Below are 17,807 nucleotides of genomic sequence, written 5' to 3'. Positions count from 1 at the left end.
ATCTCGAGACAATATTTTCATTTCACTAATACTCTCTGAATATGCAGTCTCACTGCTAACTGTATGTGATGTACTCGAATGAGCCTAGGGCTCAAATGTAAGGCTTACAATGCACATGTGTTGTGTCTGCTAAAATTGCAGAACGCATTTGAACCCGCTGAAGTCACATACAATCCATCAGTGTGGCACCCGTGCTGCAGCAAGACGCTTCCATTGTTTGTACCCAGGCCATAAACAACGCAGCCCCCCCCATCACACCGACGAGGAGCTGTGGCACATCTGGAAGCCCCTTCCTGCTCACCTTCTAATTGGAGTGAATCCCACAACAATTTCTAAGCACCGCCAAAAGGTGAAATTTAGCAACGAGAAACTCGCCTTCATATACATATACATCTCACACACACACACACACACGCACAGCTGTAAGCAGGTATATGTGAGTATTTAAGAGCCCCCCCAAAGGAAATAAAACTGTGTCTCCAATCGAAATTAAGGGTGACATGTTCCCTCGCGTCCCTTCTGCTGTAACGCCCTCTTGTTCCCATGGTTAGCAAATATCCTGGCATAGATTACTCACAGGAGTGACCTATACGGCGTGTTACAGTGAAGGGTGAGAGGGCCACTGGATATGGAGACAGACTGCAAAAGCAAGCAGATGAGAGATCGGCAGGGTTCACAGAGCGGGCCAGAGACAGACAGTGCCCGGGGGCTGGGCTCAGGGGGCGAACAGCAGCAGGCATTAGCAGACTGAACAGTCCGATAGGGTCTTTTGGGGGTACCCTGGCTGAACGTGATCTACTGGGGAGGCTGGTGTTGGCTAGAGTCTGTCACATGTCAGGCGCTACCCTTGGGAAGAGCCTGACGTTCATGACGTGACCGGTTCTATTCCATCCTACCGGCCTTTCTACCTGCAGTCACCCCAATTTATGTAAGCGGGACCCCACCTCTCTCCCTAAAACGTACGCACACAAGTACATACACACACACAGAAGGTTCATGTCCTCCAGGTCTATTCAACCGTGGTGCTGTCTCTCTTGTTGTGTACCCAGGAGTGCACCTCTCTTGCCGCCATTGCCGCCCCTCTCTGCTGTGAATGTTCTCCTTGTTTGGGGGGTGCCTTTCTCTGTGCGTTGCCCCTGTGCGAACGGTGTGATAACGTGTCACCCTGCCTCGTGCTGGTGTGTGTCCAGCCTGTTCCCGTGTGTAAGTAGTCCCAGTGCTTGAAAACACATATTTTGATGAGTGATTCGTTTGGAAGTTTGTGGCCTGCCTGAGGTATGTATGCAGAGTGAGTGAGCACAATACCACGCTCAATGCAGAGAAGCGTCACTAACCGTGAGACACTGCTGGTACCTGTAGCGGGGCTCTGTGTGCTGAGTGCGAGAGTGAAAGTGAGTGCAGAGTGAGTGCGAGAGTGACAGTGAGTGCAGAGTGAGTGCGAGCGTGACAGTGAGTGCAGAGCGAGTGCGAGAGTGACAGTGAGTGCAGAGTGAGTGACAAAGTGACAGTGAGTGCAGAGTGAGTGCAGAGTGACAGTGAGTGCAGAGTGAGTGCGAGAGTGACTGAGTGCAGAGTGAGTGCGAGAGTGACTGTGAGTGCAGAGTGAGTGTGAGAGTGACTGTGAGTGAAGAGTGAGTGCGAGAGTGACTGTGAGTGCAGAGTGAGTGTGAGAGTGACTGTGAGTGCAGAGTGAGTGCAGAGTGAGTGGCAGAGTGACTGTGAGTGCAGAGTGACTGTGAGTGCAGAGTGAGTGCCAGAGTGACTGTGAGTGCAGAGTAAGTGCAGAGTGAGTGCATAGTGAGTGCGAGAGTGACTGAGTACAGAGTGAGAGCAGAGTGAGTGCAGAGTGAGTGCGAGAGTGACTGTGAGTGCAGAGTGAAGGCAGAGTGATTGCAGAGTGAGTGCGAGAGTGACTGTGAGTGCAGTGTGAGTGCAGAGTGAGTGCGCGAGTGACTGTGAGTGCAGAGTGAGTGCGAGAGTAACTGTGAGTGTGAGAGTGACTGTGAGTGCAGAGTGAGTGCGAGAGTGATTGTGAGTGCAGAGTGAGTGCAAGAGTGACTGTGAGTGCAGAGTGAGTGCAGAGTGAGAGTGAGTGCGAGAGTGACTGTGAATGCAGAGTGAGTGCAAGAGTGACTGTGAGTGCAGAGTGAGTGCCAGAGTGACTGTGAGTGCAGAGTGAGTGCAGAGTGAGAGTGAGTGCAGAGAGAGCAGGGTATGCTTGTGCGCTTACACGGTGCACTGACACACAGGAGCTAAAACAAAGAACAGCTGAACACATGTCTTGGGAGCTTCGTGGAGGCAGCCGGCCCTCTGTGAGGGGAGCAGCAAGGAGGGGACGCCCCAGCCAATCAAGCGCAACTACTCACAACCTACTGTACGATTACAACACAGGCCAAAGGGCAGAGCTAGGTCTTTTCTCATTACATAGGGTGAGCAGTGTGTGAGCGTGCAGGGTGAGCAGTGTGTGAGCGTGCAGGGTGAACAGTGTGTGAGCGTGCAGGCTGAGCAGTGTGTGAGCGTGCAGGTTTAACAGTGTGTGAGTGTGTAGGGTGAGCATTGTGAGTGTGTAGGGTGAGCATTGTGAGTGTGTAGGGTGAGCAGTGTGTGAGTGTGTAGAGTGAGCAGTGTGTGAGTGTGCAGGGTGAGCAGTGTGTGAGTGTGCAGGGTGAGCAGTGTGTGCAGGGTGAGCAGTGTGAGAGTGTTCGGTGAACAGTGTGTGTGTAGGGTGAGCAGTGTGAGAGTGTGCGGTGAACAGTGTGTGTGTGTGTAGGGTGAGCAGTGTGTGTGTGTAGGGTGAGCAGTGTGTGTGTGTAGGGTGAGCAGTGTGTATGTGTGTAGGGTGAGCAGGGTGTGTGTAGGATGAGCAGTGTGTGGGTAGGGTGAGCAGTGTGTGTGTGTAGGGTGAACAGTGTGTGAGTGTGTAGGGTGAGCATTGTGTGAGTGTGTAGGGTGAACAGTGTGTGAGTGTGCAGGGTGAACATTGGGTGAGTGTGTAGGGTGAACAGTGTGTGAGTGTGCAGGGTACGAAAACTCGAACTAAGTCCACCACACACACACACACATAAGACCACACACATAAGACCCCACACATAAGACCCCACACACTCACCACCACACACTCAGTCCACACTTACACACACTCACCACCACACACAACCGCACACGCACACACACACACACACACACACACACAACCACACCGTCAGTGCAAACTTTCACCAGACACAGACACCATAAGTCGTCTGTGCAGGCTTCCACCAGGCACACACCACCAGACGTCAGTGCACGCTTTCACCAGGCACACACACCACCAGCCATCAGTGCACGCTTTCACCAGGCACACACACCACCAGCCGTCAGTGCACGCTTCCACAAGGCACACACACCTCCAGCCGGCAGTGCACGCTTCCAACAGGCACACACACCACCAGCGATCAGTGCACACATCAACTGTTAACGCATCCACATTTAAATATTGTAGCAATCGCAGTATGGTGCACTTTAATTTTAAACATATTGATCTAAAGCGCAGCATGCAACTATTGCTACAATTCCAATCCAACCCACATAATTCCACTTCACACCACATGCATACACTCAATAACACATGGCTAAAAGACATTGCCATTTACAATGCCATTAGCTCTAACTCGAATAAATACGAGACCTATTGCATTTCCAATTCTTGTTTATGTTGCAAACATATCTAAAGTATTGATATACATGTATGTATATTTTGTAAACTGCTCCAGGATCCCCGTGCATGGTCAGAGCTTATGACTTTGCTATGGATTCACTGGAAGAGGACTAGGATTACAGGTGAGTAACTTTTCCATCGCTCATTTGCTATAGGCCATAATAAGGCAGATATGGCCTTCGTAGCCCAATTAAACCACTACTACACTGATTGTTTACGTTTTGTTTATTTTATTTATAGCTATGGGATCATTTCTGAGATTGGTTCAATGGCAGCAACAACATTCTCACGAGTGCATAAAGCTCCCCAAGACTGCAAAATATTTTTGCCATCTTAAAGACTCTTTGTTAGCTTGATCTCACATTACTGTTTATGTTGCATTATCAGACAATATGTTTAGTTGGGCACTTCCTCATGAATTTAATTCTCTATATAATGTCCAGTTGATCCTCCTGAGAGCATGTGGTGTGTTTGATAAGCACTATGAAGTGAAATAATTGTGACTTGAGGCGCTTTCAATAGAAACTATCCATACTGTTCATTGCAGGGTATTATCCAATACAGCAGAGACAACAAGGAGGTTGATCTGTTACTTTTTCATGAAGTCCTTGATTACATGTCCAGGATAGACAGAGTCCTGAGTTTTCCTGGAGGATCATTGTTGTTGGCAGGACGCAGCGGTGTTGGGCGTCGGACTATTACAGGGTTAGTCAGCCACATGCATGGTGCTATGCTTGTCACTCCCAAGATCTCCAGAGGCTATGAATTAAAGCAGTTCAAAACCGATCTCAAACAGGTATGCTTGTTTTCTGTGTTTTATAAACTACTTGTTTCTTTTAAACTATTTTTCAGTTAAAGATGTTTAATAGCAATTTTGTGGACGTTCGGTGCATATGTACAAACAGTTGTACGTGGAACTGCTGGAAAATGGGTATTGGCTCGGTATATCCACGTTCCATGTGCTAACTTCCCTCTCCTCTTTATTCATTGCAGTGGTATGATTGATCTTACCACTGGATTTGTTTTTGGTACTATTATCTAATTTTATATGTTATGTTACGTTTTGTTAACTTTGTCTTCTTGGTGGTACATGTGACATTTCACTTTGCGTTCCATGAATTACTGCATGGCTATCCAAAGTACTAATGCCTGAACAGTTTTTTACGGTATCATAGTTTTAACAGGTCCAGACACATTATTTATAATTTATTGTGTTAAAATTGTGCAACACATAGTAAGATATGTCCACCAAACACATTTCAAACATGAAAATGCATTTCCCAGTTGAAGCCAAACTACACAAATTTTAGTTTTTTTAATTATTTTGTGCCTTGACAAATTCAAGAGTCTCATGCGTATAGTCAATGCCTGTGGAATACTCTCACGGACATCATGTTGATAGCATAAATGACCTAACATACCCGATAAATGTATAAACCTGACTGATTTTTAAATGAATTGTATTTTTTCTGTTTTATATGGGTTCACGCTGAGATTGTAAATATATGAAATGCTAAAATTTCTGTATGTATGAATTGTTTTGTCTTTTATGATTTTAACTAATCGAATAAAGTGTTTTGACTGACTGACCTAACATACCCAGTCGTCAAAACAGTCCAGTATGTTTCCGTGCTGCAACAGCTGGTGTCGGGAAACTTAGGACCCGTACCCTCCAGATATGCCCCGCCGCCCAACTACCCTAGACATGCAAGATCCCCACATTTGAAATCACCAGAGATTCAGGTGGGGTTAAGAAGGCCATGTTTATTCACCACATTGTATAAACATGACAAGCAATAACATGCATATCTAAATTCACAAGTTATAACATAACTACATTTATGAGCATATCATGCTCCATCACCTTCCCAACCCTAAGGGAGGAACACCATCTGGTTTGCATCTCGCAACTGGGTATCCTACGCCAAGTGCCGTGCACCTGCCCCTTAGAGTGGTGGGTCCCGCCCTTCTATCCTTGTCCGCCATTACCGGGGCCCACCTCTCGACCACCAGGCTGCCCAGGGTCGCCCGGGAGGCTCGAAATCTGTCGCCCTAGCCTCCCCAGCCTGTGGTCACTTCCTCCCAGTGGAGAGCTTGCCATATCCCCCCTCAGAGCTGGCCCATGGAGCCCGGCAAGCGGGCTCCCATCCATCTTGTTTAGCCACTATTTACTGATCGCAGGTCTCTTCTCCGCCACAAGGGTGGCCAAGGCCCACAGGTCTGACACCCTCCACACCTGCGTTCAGTATAAATGACCAAAGTTCTCGGATAAAAGTATCAGTTCCATAGTCCGACAAATGCACCCCATCCTGGTGGTACATTGCTTCTCAGGATATCATCCGGTGCTGGAGGTAGCGCAAGCGGCCCTTCACTGAGCACAACCTTGCTAGTTCGCCGTTCAATCGCCTCACCGAGACGTTCAAAGATCTAGGACGCACTCCTGGGCCCCATGCCCTGCGTGATATCATGCCAGACCAGACTATTTTTGTCGATGGGAATTCATGCCCCAGCCAGGCAAACTCTGCTAGTAGGGCTTCCTTGACAGCCAAGCGCCCTCTGTCGACCATGTCGTTGCCACCCAAATGTAGTATAATCCAATCCGGCGATTTGTGCTCTCGTGCCTTGAGCTCCTCAACGATCCGCCTCAAGTGTCGGATACGCATTCCTCCCACGCCGTGCCATACGAATTCGGTCTCGCCCAATGCGGCCAGTTTCACCACCTCTCTTTGCTGCAAGCGCACCGCCGCGCGACGCACGAAAGAGTGCCCGAGTACCCATACCACGGAAGTGGGCATACTAATCAGAATGGAGAGAGATGAGGCCGTTAGACAGTGCACACACATGTTTTTACAACGATTCCGGCCTCACATATCGCTTATAGCAATCCGAGGTCCAGCGACCCACACCTTTTACCACGTTGGGGTGAGACCGGCCCCAGCCGCCAAAGTAGCGGCCCCAATCCTAAAGGAATGAGAGGAATAGCCCACTGCTCCCAGACCCAGGTTCCCCAAGGTCAACCCAAATACTGCTTTTAATTGGTAGGCAATCCCCGTTTTCATGGACGAAGAGACCCGACCCCCCCCCCCCGCTGGGCGTCGGGCCAAGTACGCCTGCATACTGGATACGGGGCAGGCTGCTATCCCTGGGGCTGGCAGCAAACGGATGGTGACCCCCTTTCCTGTTTGGTCTGTCTTGGAACGTCCCAACCGCAGTACTAGGCCCCCCGAGGAAAGGGAGATATCTTTGAACTGCAACCCTCCCCCATGGTCTACCTTGGAGGCTCCAACTATCTCACCCAGGCGAAAGGCCCCGTAAAAGGCTAGGCAAAATGCGGCCCCCAGCATGATTCCCTCGAACGGTGACTGGCAAATAACAGGCAGTACCCCCAGAATATCGATCAAGGTCGGGAGATCCAGAGGCCTACGACAGTCCCGCCGTGGCCCGTCCAATCGGGCCCAACTCGCTAAGGCCTTCCTGATCAAGAATGAAGCCCCAGGGTCCCGCTCCCCCGCCAGTTTAGCGAAGAAGCCTATCGCTGCCAAGGCGGCCCTAGCATAAGACATTGATTTGCCCTGATCCCGCAGAACCTGTAAGAAGGCATACATTGTTTTAATTGAGAAGATCCTAACCCCTCTGGCTTGTTCCACAAATGATCTGTAAACATTAAACTGTGACTGATAAGCACGTTTGGTGCGGTCACACAGAGCGGCACCTACCAGCCCCGCTAAAGCGGGGCTCCAATTTTCCACAGTGACGTAGGGAACGTCGTCATGCGCTCTTCCGCCTGCGGGTGGAACCTCCGGAAGTCCTGCAACTTGGAACGAGACAAAGCGTCAGCAAAATGCTTATCAACTCTAGGTATATGCGCAGCTTTAAAGGTCAAATTCAATTTCAAGCATGCCAACACCAACAACTTCAGCAACCTCAGCACATGTGGGCAAGTCGCCCCTTGCCGATTGATAACCTGAACCACTGCCATATTATCTGACCAGAAGGTCACGACCCTGTCCCTGAAGCGCTCCGCCCAAACCGTAACTGCAACCCAGATGGGAAAAAGCTCTAGAAAGGCTAAATTCTTAGTCAAGCCTGCTAAGTGCCACTCCGCTGGCCAGACCGCCCCACACCAGGCAGGGCCCAAGATTGCCCCAAAACCAACACTTCCAGCTGAATCAGTGTATAATCCTATCTCCACACTGGACACCGGAGGCGCGGGCCATACTACCCGCCCGTTGAAATCTGCCAGAAAGTGACGCCATACTTTGAGGTCCTCCTTCACCCCTGCTTTTAACCTCACCCGGTGATGCTTCTGGGTAAGACCCACCATCGCTCTGGCTATAGACCTCGAGAAAGGGCGTCCCATGGGAATGATACGCAAAGCAAAGTTTAACTGCTCCACAAGCACTTGTAACTGATGCAACGTCACCTTTGGACACGCCAATGCTACCTCAATGGCTAGGGAAAAGGCCTTTACTTTATCCATTGGCAATCTACATTCCCCCGCTACTGTGTCAATTTCAATGCCCAGGAAGGACATGCACGTGTCAGGGCCGACTGTCTTGCTCGGTGCCAGCGGCACCCCAAAATCCTTTAGCATCGCCACCAGCTAGCTTAGGGCCAACGCGCAGGCATCCGACAATGCGGGACCCATCACCATGAAGTCATCTAAGTAATGCACCACATCTGTACATCCTGATTTTTGTGAAAACACCCATTGCAGCATGGAGCTAAAGGTCTCAAAGTACTTGCAGGAGACCGCACAACCCATAGGCATACATCTGTCGTAATAAAATTGCTGTTGGACCTGAAAGCCTAGCTAATGGTAGTCCTCAGGGTGTACCGGTAACAAGCGGAATGCTGACTCAATGTCGGTTTTCGCTAACAACGCCCCACGGCCTAGCTCCCTCACTTTCTGAACCGCGGCATCGATGGACGAGTACGTCACTGAACACACTGCTGGGTCGATGGCATCGTTTACAGATGCACCCTTCGGTGCAGATAGGTTATGGAGCATTCTGAATTGTCCCGGGTCCTTCTTGGGCACTACTCCCAGGGGGGAGCACACATAGTTCTCCCAGGGAGGAGCCGGGAACGAGCCTGCTACTCGGCCTAAGGCCCGCTCTTTCTCCACCTTTGTGGCCACTACTGAGGGATGGGTTCTTGCTGAAACTTGGTTCCTACACTGAGTAATAGGGGGGACATGCGATGCTGGGATACGGAAACCACTGGAAAAACCTTCGAACAACATCCTAGCAGCTGCCCTATCTGGATACCTGTCCAGCCAAAAGATCAGCTTCTCAATATCAACAGGAGTAGGCAGATTAGACTTGGGGAGGCTTGATATCCTTAGGGGCATTACCCCCCCGTTCCTTGGATTTCTTGTTGCACTTTGGTTCGGGATGGGACTGGTGACCGCAGTAGGCGCATGCGTGCTTGAACTTGCACTGCCCGGGGGGCCATGTGCACCCTTTACCATTGAATGCCCAGCATGTACCTTTCTTCTCGCCCGGCCCTCCCTGGGAAGTCCGAAAGGGCTGCCTAGCCGGGTGTTCCCTAGTGCTCACGCTCTCCAACCAGGCATTGGCCTCGACCTGATCCCAACAAATGGAGGGGTTTTCTTCCTTCGCCCAGCGAAACTCCCTATCATAAGTCAACCAAGCTGAACCACCATGCTTGGAGTGGGCCTTCACGATCTTATTGGTATAAAACACCAGTGGAATCGCCAACTCCGGCCTTCTTTCCAACAACACTGTCATATAAACGTGAAAGCCGCACAACCAATTGGTAATCGTCTCCTCAATCCTAGGTCTCCGCTCTCGGAAGGAATGCTCTTTCCCTTCCCTGTCTTTGTAGTCCTCCTCTCTTCTCTTTGGTCTGATAAGGGAGAATATGTCTACGTAGGCACCCCTCCAAATCTTCTCTCGCATTTCCCCACTCACATGCGTAGCTAACATCCCTGACTGGGACAATACGTTCCCCTGACTAACCCCCACCTCGCTGCTCCTTGCTGTAGAGTCACCAGGTTTACCTCCTGTAGGTGCTACAGCTATCGCTGTCGCGGTGGGATGGGCTCCAATCGCTACACTAGGCAACGCCTTGCGCGACTCAACTACGAGGGCCAACTACCTCTGAATGTCCTGCAACGCGCCCTGATCTGCGGCCTGAGGGGGCCCCCACGGTGCCGCCGCTCCAGAGCTCACTCTCTCCACCACTTTCTCCAGGGCTGATAGTTGGCCCACCAATGTGGAAACCGACGCCAGCAAGCTATCTAACGGATCGCCCACGGCTGCCACTGCGGCCACCGGCTGCGTTGGGAGTGGGGCCGGGAGGACCGTAACTACGGTTCCCGGGCCTCCTGGGGCTAACACCTTCAGCGCCTCCCTAATCTCGGACAACACTGAACCCACTGGGTCTACTGGCGCGGGTACATTCGGGATGGGGACGGAAGGGTACACCAGCTCTGCATCTAACGGAGGCGTGGGGACAGGACCTACTGATCCCTCGTCCCGTTTCCCCCTGACAGGGTTAGGCCTACTCTTCCCCTGCCTGGCTCCCCCTTTCTTTTTAGGCTGTGCCTTAGGTTTCTTCTTTAATGGAGGATCCGCGACCTTTGGTGGCACCCCCCTGCGTGGCCGCTCAACGACCTCGGGCTGATCCCCCTGAGAAGAGTCGCTCTCATCCCCGCTATCAGGAGCCTCCTTGCTCAACTTTTTCAGCAGTAATTTCATAATCTGTGCCAATTCAGGCTCCGAATCTTTACGCTTTTGTCCTCCCTTTTTGGGCGCCATGCTAACTATCTCGCGCTTCCCGCTACCTTGCTATAACACCTAAAAGCGCGCGTTCCCTGCTCCCGCACCCCTATGCACCGTTCACGCCGCTCGGCAGGAGTCCGCACCACGAGGAACCACGCACACAGCCGTAAACCCCGTAAAGCAGCGACACTCCTATCCCTTTCCCAGCACCCACCGTGACTCACGGCTGCCCACGAGGCCCCCCGAGGCTCTCGACCCCTTACCTGGCTACACGAAGGACGCTCGAGTCTTCTGCTTCTATAGTTTCGGAAAGCCGGCCCGGATCACGAGAATGGCCAGGTGCCGGCGTGAGCAGTCAGGTATCAAGGAGTGATAGCGGGAACAGAGACCCCAGTCACAGGGAGTTGACCCTAAATAGGCCCAGAGTCTCCACCCCTGACCCTCGGGTCACGCGATATCGCCGGAGCGGAAATGGGTCGGCCGGACGCCGATTGGGCCGTCCGCCCGACCAACCACCAGAGACCAGGAGCGGGCGGGGTCCGGAGAGGCCGGGTCCTAAGTGCGCGCGTCGCGATTCTCCACGCTTGTCAGACTAGGTGTTTTAGGGCTGAGAATCCTCATTCTTGATGAAAACTGTGAATTAATTCCCACACTATCGAAAAAGAAGGATCCACAGAGGTAAACGGATATCAACAATTTGTCTCTAGGCGCTCCATTGGCAGTGACCAGAGCAACAAGTTGATCTTGAGAGAAAATGTGTGAGGTGTTTTGTGTGGCAAATCAACCATAGATACATCAGTACAGTTTATAAAATATATGATATAAATGTCCCACTGAATTTAAGTAAGCAAATTGTAGCGATGAAGAAAAGGGATAAGTGGGAAAAGTCCTTAGAGGACAAACACCACTTGTTTGACTGCAAATGGGTTAAATTTGAAACCAACCTTGTCCCAAAGGTGCCTTTCAGATAGTATATTTAGAAAAGGAAATCTCTGCCTATTTGCGTAACCGATTGCTTGCCTGCTTTCCAATTTCAGTGGTAGGGACAAGGGACAAGAAGAAGACAGCGGATGTGCCTGTTTTAGGTGAGGTTACACAGATAATCGGTAATTGTCCACCTATCTTCCTGGTGCCAGACACTAACAGCTGTTGGCACCCATTGTGGAACACTAGGCACATCAGCTGCTATTGGCCAACTCCTTCTATTGAGTGCAGCACAACTCCTGCTTTGGTCCCGGTGCACTGGTGAAAGTAAGGACTCTTTATGGTTGAAATTTCCCAAGTCTGCTTCACCCCTCATTTCTAATTGAAATTTCCCCATGTCTGCTCCACCCCTCATTTCTAATTGAAATTTCCCCATGTCTGCTCCACTCGTCATTTCTATCAAGGGATAAAACAAAAGCCTAATTGGCCACAGAACAGAGCTTAAAAATATATATTTTGGTAAGTTTTTCCCTACTTCTGTGGCATCCATTCTTAATTAACACCTCCCCTGCCAGAGCAGGCTAGTCCTTCTAAGTTCTGACTTCTGATGTCTTGCCTTTGTGTAGAAATCAGTTTAATCCGACCAGGGCAGCAGATGGCAACGGCTAATGAGACTTTACCTAAGCACAGGCGGTGTACTGCAATGGCAGAAAGATAAATAACCTATTGTAGCTCCCAGTTTGTTTTTAAGCAGCATTGTCAGATCCAGTAGGTTTCAGCTCTGTAATGCTCAGTCTTTGCAATGCCAACGCTTGTTTTCGCATTGCATGTGCTAACTCATGTGCACTTTTTTTTTTTTGTATGTTCTTATATAGCGCTCGAATCACCCGGAGGCATCTCGGCGCTTGCCTTGGGAACCCGTCCTGGCTTTTCCCTGTGAGATAGCCCCTAACGGGCATCCCCAAGGTGAAAGCCAGGCATCCCGCCGCGGGGGGCCGTTGTGGAGATTAAGCAAGCTTAATGCCCAGAGTTGCAGAGTGTGAACCCATGATTAGGTCAGGCACCGAAGCGAGAATTATCGAGTCCGTGGACATTTGAGCTCAAGACCCTGCCGCGTCGGGAATTGAACCCTGGTCCCGGGTCTGACCTCTGCTTCAGGGTCTGCCTGCTCTAACCAGTGAGCCACACTGGCTGGAAATCTTGTAATAGGTTTACAAATAAACAAAATCTATTTAAAGATGACCACTGATGTGCAGCCAAATATTGTGATGCATGTGTGCTTCATGACGCATGTGCTTGCATGCATCGTGATTCACACTGTGTGCGTGCGAATTTTTTATTTTACCAACTTAACATGGTGGGTGGCTATGTTAGACCTATAAGTTAAACGTTTTTATTAATAAATAGCTCAAAGAAGCAAAAAGCAAGGATGCGGCCTAGCAGCGCTTTCTATCTACGGGGCCATGGCAAAGAAAAAAGAAATTTGCTCTGGACGGGTAGAGAGCTGGCAAACACGGTGGTTAGCATGAGAGAGGAGAGGAGGTGTGGGATGATAGTGGCCAATACGTGGAAGGATACAGCTTATCCAGGCAGAACAATAAAAACCTGAAAGGCTTATGAATGAGCTAAACAGAAGAATAGATAGGAAAGCCATTGAATCAGGAACTGGGAAGTGAGATAGACAACAAAGCCATCCAATCATGAGCAAGGGGCTGACCCAATGTCCACTCTCTGCATATTGAAAACAGATTTGGCAGACATAGATCTAAACCTGTGTGCAGCTGAGAACTAAACATTGAAAGAAGTACTCCAAATTCCTCTTCAAATGTGTGCATTGCGAGCAAAACTACAGTACTTTTGGATTTTGAGTTCACCTTAACCTTTGCATATGGTAATTAGGGTGCAGCAATGCTGTTAGCTTTCATCACTGCACTAGAAATAATTCGCACTGTGGGGATAATCCTCTTTACTTTGTACTCTTAATACTTGTGCACATATGCAACTGTACAGGAGCCCTTTGTATTCCTTTTGTTTCTGCCTTGTGAACAGTACTGTTTGCTAATATATAACACATCACAACAGGTTTGTAACTAATATGATTTCTTGTGTAGGTGATGCAGCTTGCAGGTATCGATGGCCAGCAGGTTGTTTTACTTCTTGAGGACTATCAGTTTGTACATCCTACATTTCTTGAGATGATCAACAGTCTTTTATCTTCTGGTAAGTCGAGCTGAATAATACATGAATCATTGTTTAGTGCATAACTTGTGAACATTTTGTCATCACCAAGTACCTTTCATCTAGTTACTTATTCTCTTGCCTCAGTTTTGTGCTCTGGCAATAATTTCCCATTTCATCGGGTTGGGCTTCTGAAGCATCAGTGTAGCAAATTGGTACTAACAGAGGTTCTGCTGCACATGAAGTCTGAATAATTGGAATTAACCTGCAGGCTCGAGTCGAGGATAAACCTGATGCTGCTGAATAGTTAAAGCAATTAAGGAACTGAAAGGGTGGGCCTCCTGGAGAGATAAAAAAGTAAGATTGATCACCTAATCGTTATGGGAAAGAAAGGCAATGGGTTTCTAAGGTTTTTTTTAAAGCCACAGCACTGTACATTAACATCAGAGCTAGCTGTATTCTAATAAGCAAAGTACAACCTGAGCTGCTCCTCCAAATCGTACACATCCTACATACCACAGAGAGAAAACAAAGTTGAAGAGAAAGGTATTCAAACCCAATGGTGAGATAAGAAGACTCAAACCAGTTTCTAGCAGGATGCCAAGCTCCTTTCCCATGGCCATTATGAGATAACTGTACATATTCTCATACGGAATTACTTGGTGGTACTTGGGGACCAATGGCCCATAAAAGATGACCCCAAAAAAATGACTACCTTAAAATATACTGGCTGAGGATAAATAAGGTTATATTTCTGTGTGACAAAAGATGAGGTGACAGCAAATACTTCAGAATTAGGACATCCTATTGAAGAAAATCGTATTAATGGAATGCTAGCCCGGTGTCTAAGAATTGGAGTTTAAAGATTGTGTTTATAAAACATAGGGGTGAGTGAAGTGGAGAAAGAAGCTGGAAAACTTGCTTAGAAAATGGTACGGTGATAATTACAGATCCATCCTCCTAAGCCATACTTCTAAGGACTCTTGAATGTCATCGGAGGCAAGCAAACCTTGAAATCTTCTTGATCCAATAGGGCACCTTCAAAGTGAAGCATAGCTGGACTTACCCATTCATCCCTTTATTTTCTTATATAGGCTAAATTCCCCTTAACAGTGCCGGAGGTGATAGCAGAGATTCTTAACATGGTCATTTCTGTGGAAGGCCAGGACACCAGTAACTAACCATCAGCAGGGGTGGAAACAAGCTCTAAAAACCAAAAGACCTCAACCAGGAAGTCTCTTGGCAGTAAATCAAAACCCTGAAAAGCTGTAAATCTGATGCAAAGTTTTATGCCTCGGCATAGCAGAAATGTTTGACTGCAAGAAAATAATTTTTTAGCTGGGAAGGATAATAGTCCACCACAAGTAATAACATCACTAACCTGTTAAATCCAGCCAAAGGTTTCAGTAATTCAAACCTGAGATCTACCGTAGGAGCTATGGCACAGAGCAGACAAGCTTAACTTAAACTGTGCAAGGCATTAAGGATTACCAAAACAGTTTAAAAGTCCAAAACACGGGGAGGAGCCTAGCCTGCAGCCGAGATGGCCGCCTAGCTCCTCGGCTCCGCCGATCCTGACGCCCTTCACCGAGATCCTGTACAAAATCCTGCGCTTCCTAGCATCACGCTTCCCGGCGCTGCACTCCTGACCACGATGCAGTGTCCCCGGTCGGAAACGGAGCTACCACGGCGGAGTTAAGCCTCGGTCACCATTCCGGCCTTCTGCAGAGGGAGCAGCCGGGCCATTGTTGGTGGGGGCGGCCGGAGGCGACTACGACAGCGGCGGCCGCTGCGGAGAGGGAGGAGCCGGGGCACCGGACCTGGAGCTCGGCGCTGGTGGATTTTTCACAGCAGCCTTCTCCCTGACAGCAGCCCAGCGCGACTCGTTCGCAACATTGTTTCCGGCTCCTGCTTCATGTATCCCGGCCCAGCAGAAGGGGTCCGGGATTGTCTCTTTGTTGCAGTTTGTAGCAGCGGCCGCCATCTTCTACGACGGACGCCCTGATCCTGCCGGTGGGACTCCCTGAGCTACAGTTTCCTCTATCCTTGCAGCCTCTTCACGACCGGCTGCCTTCACGTTTCCTGCACCATCGGGGCCTCACAGAGGTTTCATTATTTGCCTGATATCGATGGCTGGTGCCGGGGGCTTGCTTCCCTGGGCGCTCAATGGCAGTTTACCTAAGATGGCGGACACAGCAGCACCCTCCATCCTCGATCCACCGCTGAGGCTTTGCGACATCCTGGCTGCACTGGGGGACCTGCGATTGGCTTTCCGAGACTTTGCTACCGAATTGGGGGACCGGTTTGATGAGGCCCGGTTGGCTGGCCGGGATGGCTCTCCAGTGCGGCGCGTTAAGCCATATCCTCAGCCGACTATCGGTGGATTACCCGAATTGGGGTGCGGGACGGTGGCGGAGGGACGTGTCCCAGAATCCGATGCGGTACTCCTCGGTCCTTCTCTGGAGGAGTCTGACAATATTGCTTCCTTGGTGCGGCCGGGGCTCGGGTCCCCGTCACCGCCTCGCCCATCCCCTTTGTTCTTGGGTGCCACGTTGCCGAGCGCCCTCCTGGACTTGCTCTCTGTGCACCGGCCGGCTGCTATCTTGGAACTAATACACCGTTTTGCTCCCTGTTGCTCTAGCCGTGGCTTGGCAATGCTACATCCTCTGATTCTTTACAGTCAAGCAACGCTCCAGTTTGCCTTGTCTCCTGCACCTCAACTTTTACGGTGGTCTCCATGGTGGTCCAATTCGTCCAAGCTGGCAGCACTTACACTGGTTTCGATTAGACTGCGGATTCGAAGGGGTCAAGGCTGAGGACGGGGACTTTCTTGTTGCACAATGGAACATATAAGCATTTTGCTCCATTGTTCTGTTGGACGGGTATCCGCTGGAATGGCCATGCCTGGAGCAGTTTCGTCGATCGGGCCAGGGTTGATGTGGCCCTTCATCTCGGCTAGTTTAATCGGCTGGCGGTGACCTGGACTGTCTATCGTTTGGATATGGTGACTGATTTGCAATTGCAACCTCTTTCCCAATTGATCCTGTGTCTATCCTGTATAGCTGTGCTCTTTGATGAGGGGAGGGGGGTTCTGTCTGGGTCCGGGGCCTAAAGGGTGAATATTAATGTCAAGCCTCGACGTGTGCCCGCTAATATGCCGTGTTTGGGGTGATTAAGGACACAATGCCTATCCGTGTGGGCTGCACAGGGATTGAAACTGCTCCTATAAATGTTGTGTGCACACATCGTGTTTTGTTTTTTACCATCGCGCGCTCTGGCCAGGGCTGAAGGCCTCTGTTTTGTATATCGGGACTGACGAACTAATGGGACTCGTATTGGAACTTATTCTGCTACGCTTTGGATTGTGCGCACCGCAATGACCCACCCTGTCTCTATCGTAATTAAGACTGCTATTGTTTTACTATCTTACGTAGTGGGGAGACACTGCATAGCGGGTATGCCCGGGAAGACTAATGTTAGGCCCTCCAATGACTTTCTAGTATATGCTGCCATGTTGTTTCTGGTTTTCAGGGGGGCAAGCTATCTCCTGGAACTCCATTCGGGGATGTACCCGGGATTAGGCCAGGGCTAAATCGCTCTTCCCTGTTATTGGTGTATGCGATGGTTGAGCTGGGACTACCACTATCTGAGCATGATACTGTCTTTTGTTTGATTTACTCCTAGATTTTGATTCGAAGGGCCGGGGGGGGACCGGAGATATGTTGAATTTGGCTCCTCCCTCCTCTTCCGGGAGTTGGGGAGTGGGATGTTCTTTCTCACTCTCTCTATTCTCTTTCCCATTTGGGGGTTCTCTTGGGGCGACAGGCATGCCTATTGGGGGGGGGTGGGCCGTGGCCTTCCGCTGGTATGCAGGGTGGGGGGATGGGTTGTGTTTTATGTTCTCTCTTTGTTTCTATGGCCCTCTTTCTCTTTTTCTTTTCTTCTTCCTCTTCTTCTTCCATGTTTCTTCTTCTCTTTGGGGGTCGGGGTTCAGTGTTCTTCGATTGATTATAGCTATCCTGGTCATTTAGTAGCCTCCACTCTCCTTGTAGTGTTATAATTCGTACTCGACAAAATCATAAAATTAAACCTTTCTCTATCCTCATACAATCGCTCGCTACTCCACAGTATACTCTCTGCTTATAGTTGGCTTTAACAGCGTCCTGTCCGAATGGCTTCCTTTGTGTCCTTCTTTTGTATGTCATAGCGGCCGGCCCTGCGGGGTTGTAGGCAGACGCTGTGTATTGTGCATTTCATAA

General features: G+C 49.7%; 1 protein-coding gene across 3 annotated transcripts in view; it reads left to right on the top strand.

Moving 5' to 3' along the window:
* The window catches only part of DYNC2H1 (dynein cytoplasmic 2 heavy chain 1), a 1,560,829-nt gene that overhangs the window by 703,180 nt on the left and 839,842 nt on the right, over positions 1-17,807 (top strand). For all 3 annotated transcript variants that reach the window (XM_086935265.1, XM_086935264.1, XM_086935263.1), the window contains exons 49-50: positions 4,245-4,493; positions 13,482-13,590. In XM_086935265.1, coding sequence (XP_086791391.1) covers positions 4,245-4,493; positions 13,482-13,590 — 358 coding nt within the window. The remainder of the gene's footprint in view (positions 1-4,244; positions 4,494-13,481; positions 13,591-17,807) is intronic.

Source organism: Lissotriton vulgaris, chromosome 8, assembly GCF_964263255.1.
Source record: "Lissotriton vulgaris chromosome 8, aLisVul1.2, whole genome shotgun sequence".
NCBI classification, from domain to species: domain Eukaryota; kingdom Metazoa; phylum Chordata; class Amphibia; order Caudata; family Salamandridae; genus Lissotriton; species Lissotriton vulgaris.
Note: the sequence above shows the minus strand (reverse complement) of the source record. Positions and strands in the feature narration are given on the sequence as shown.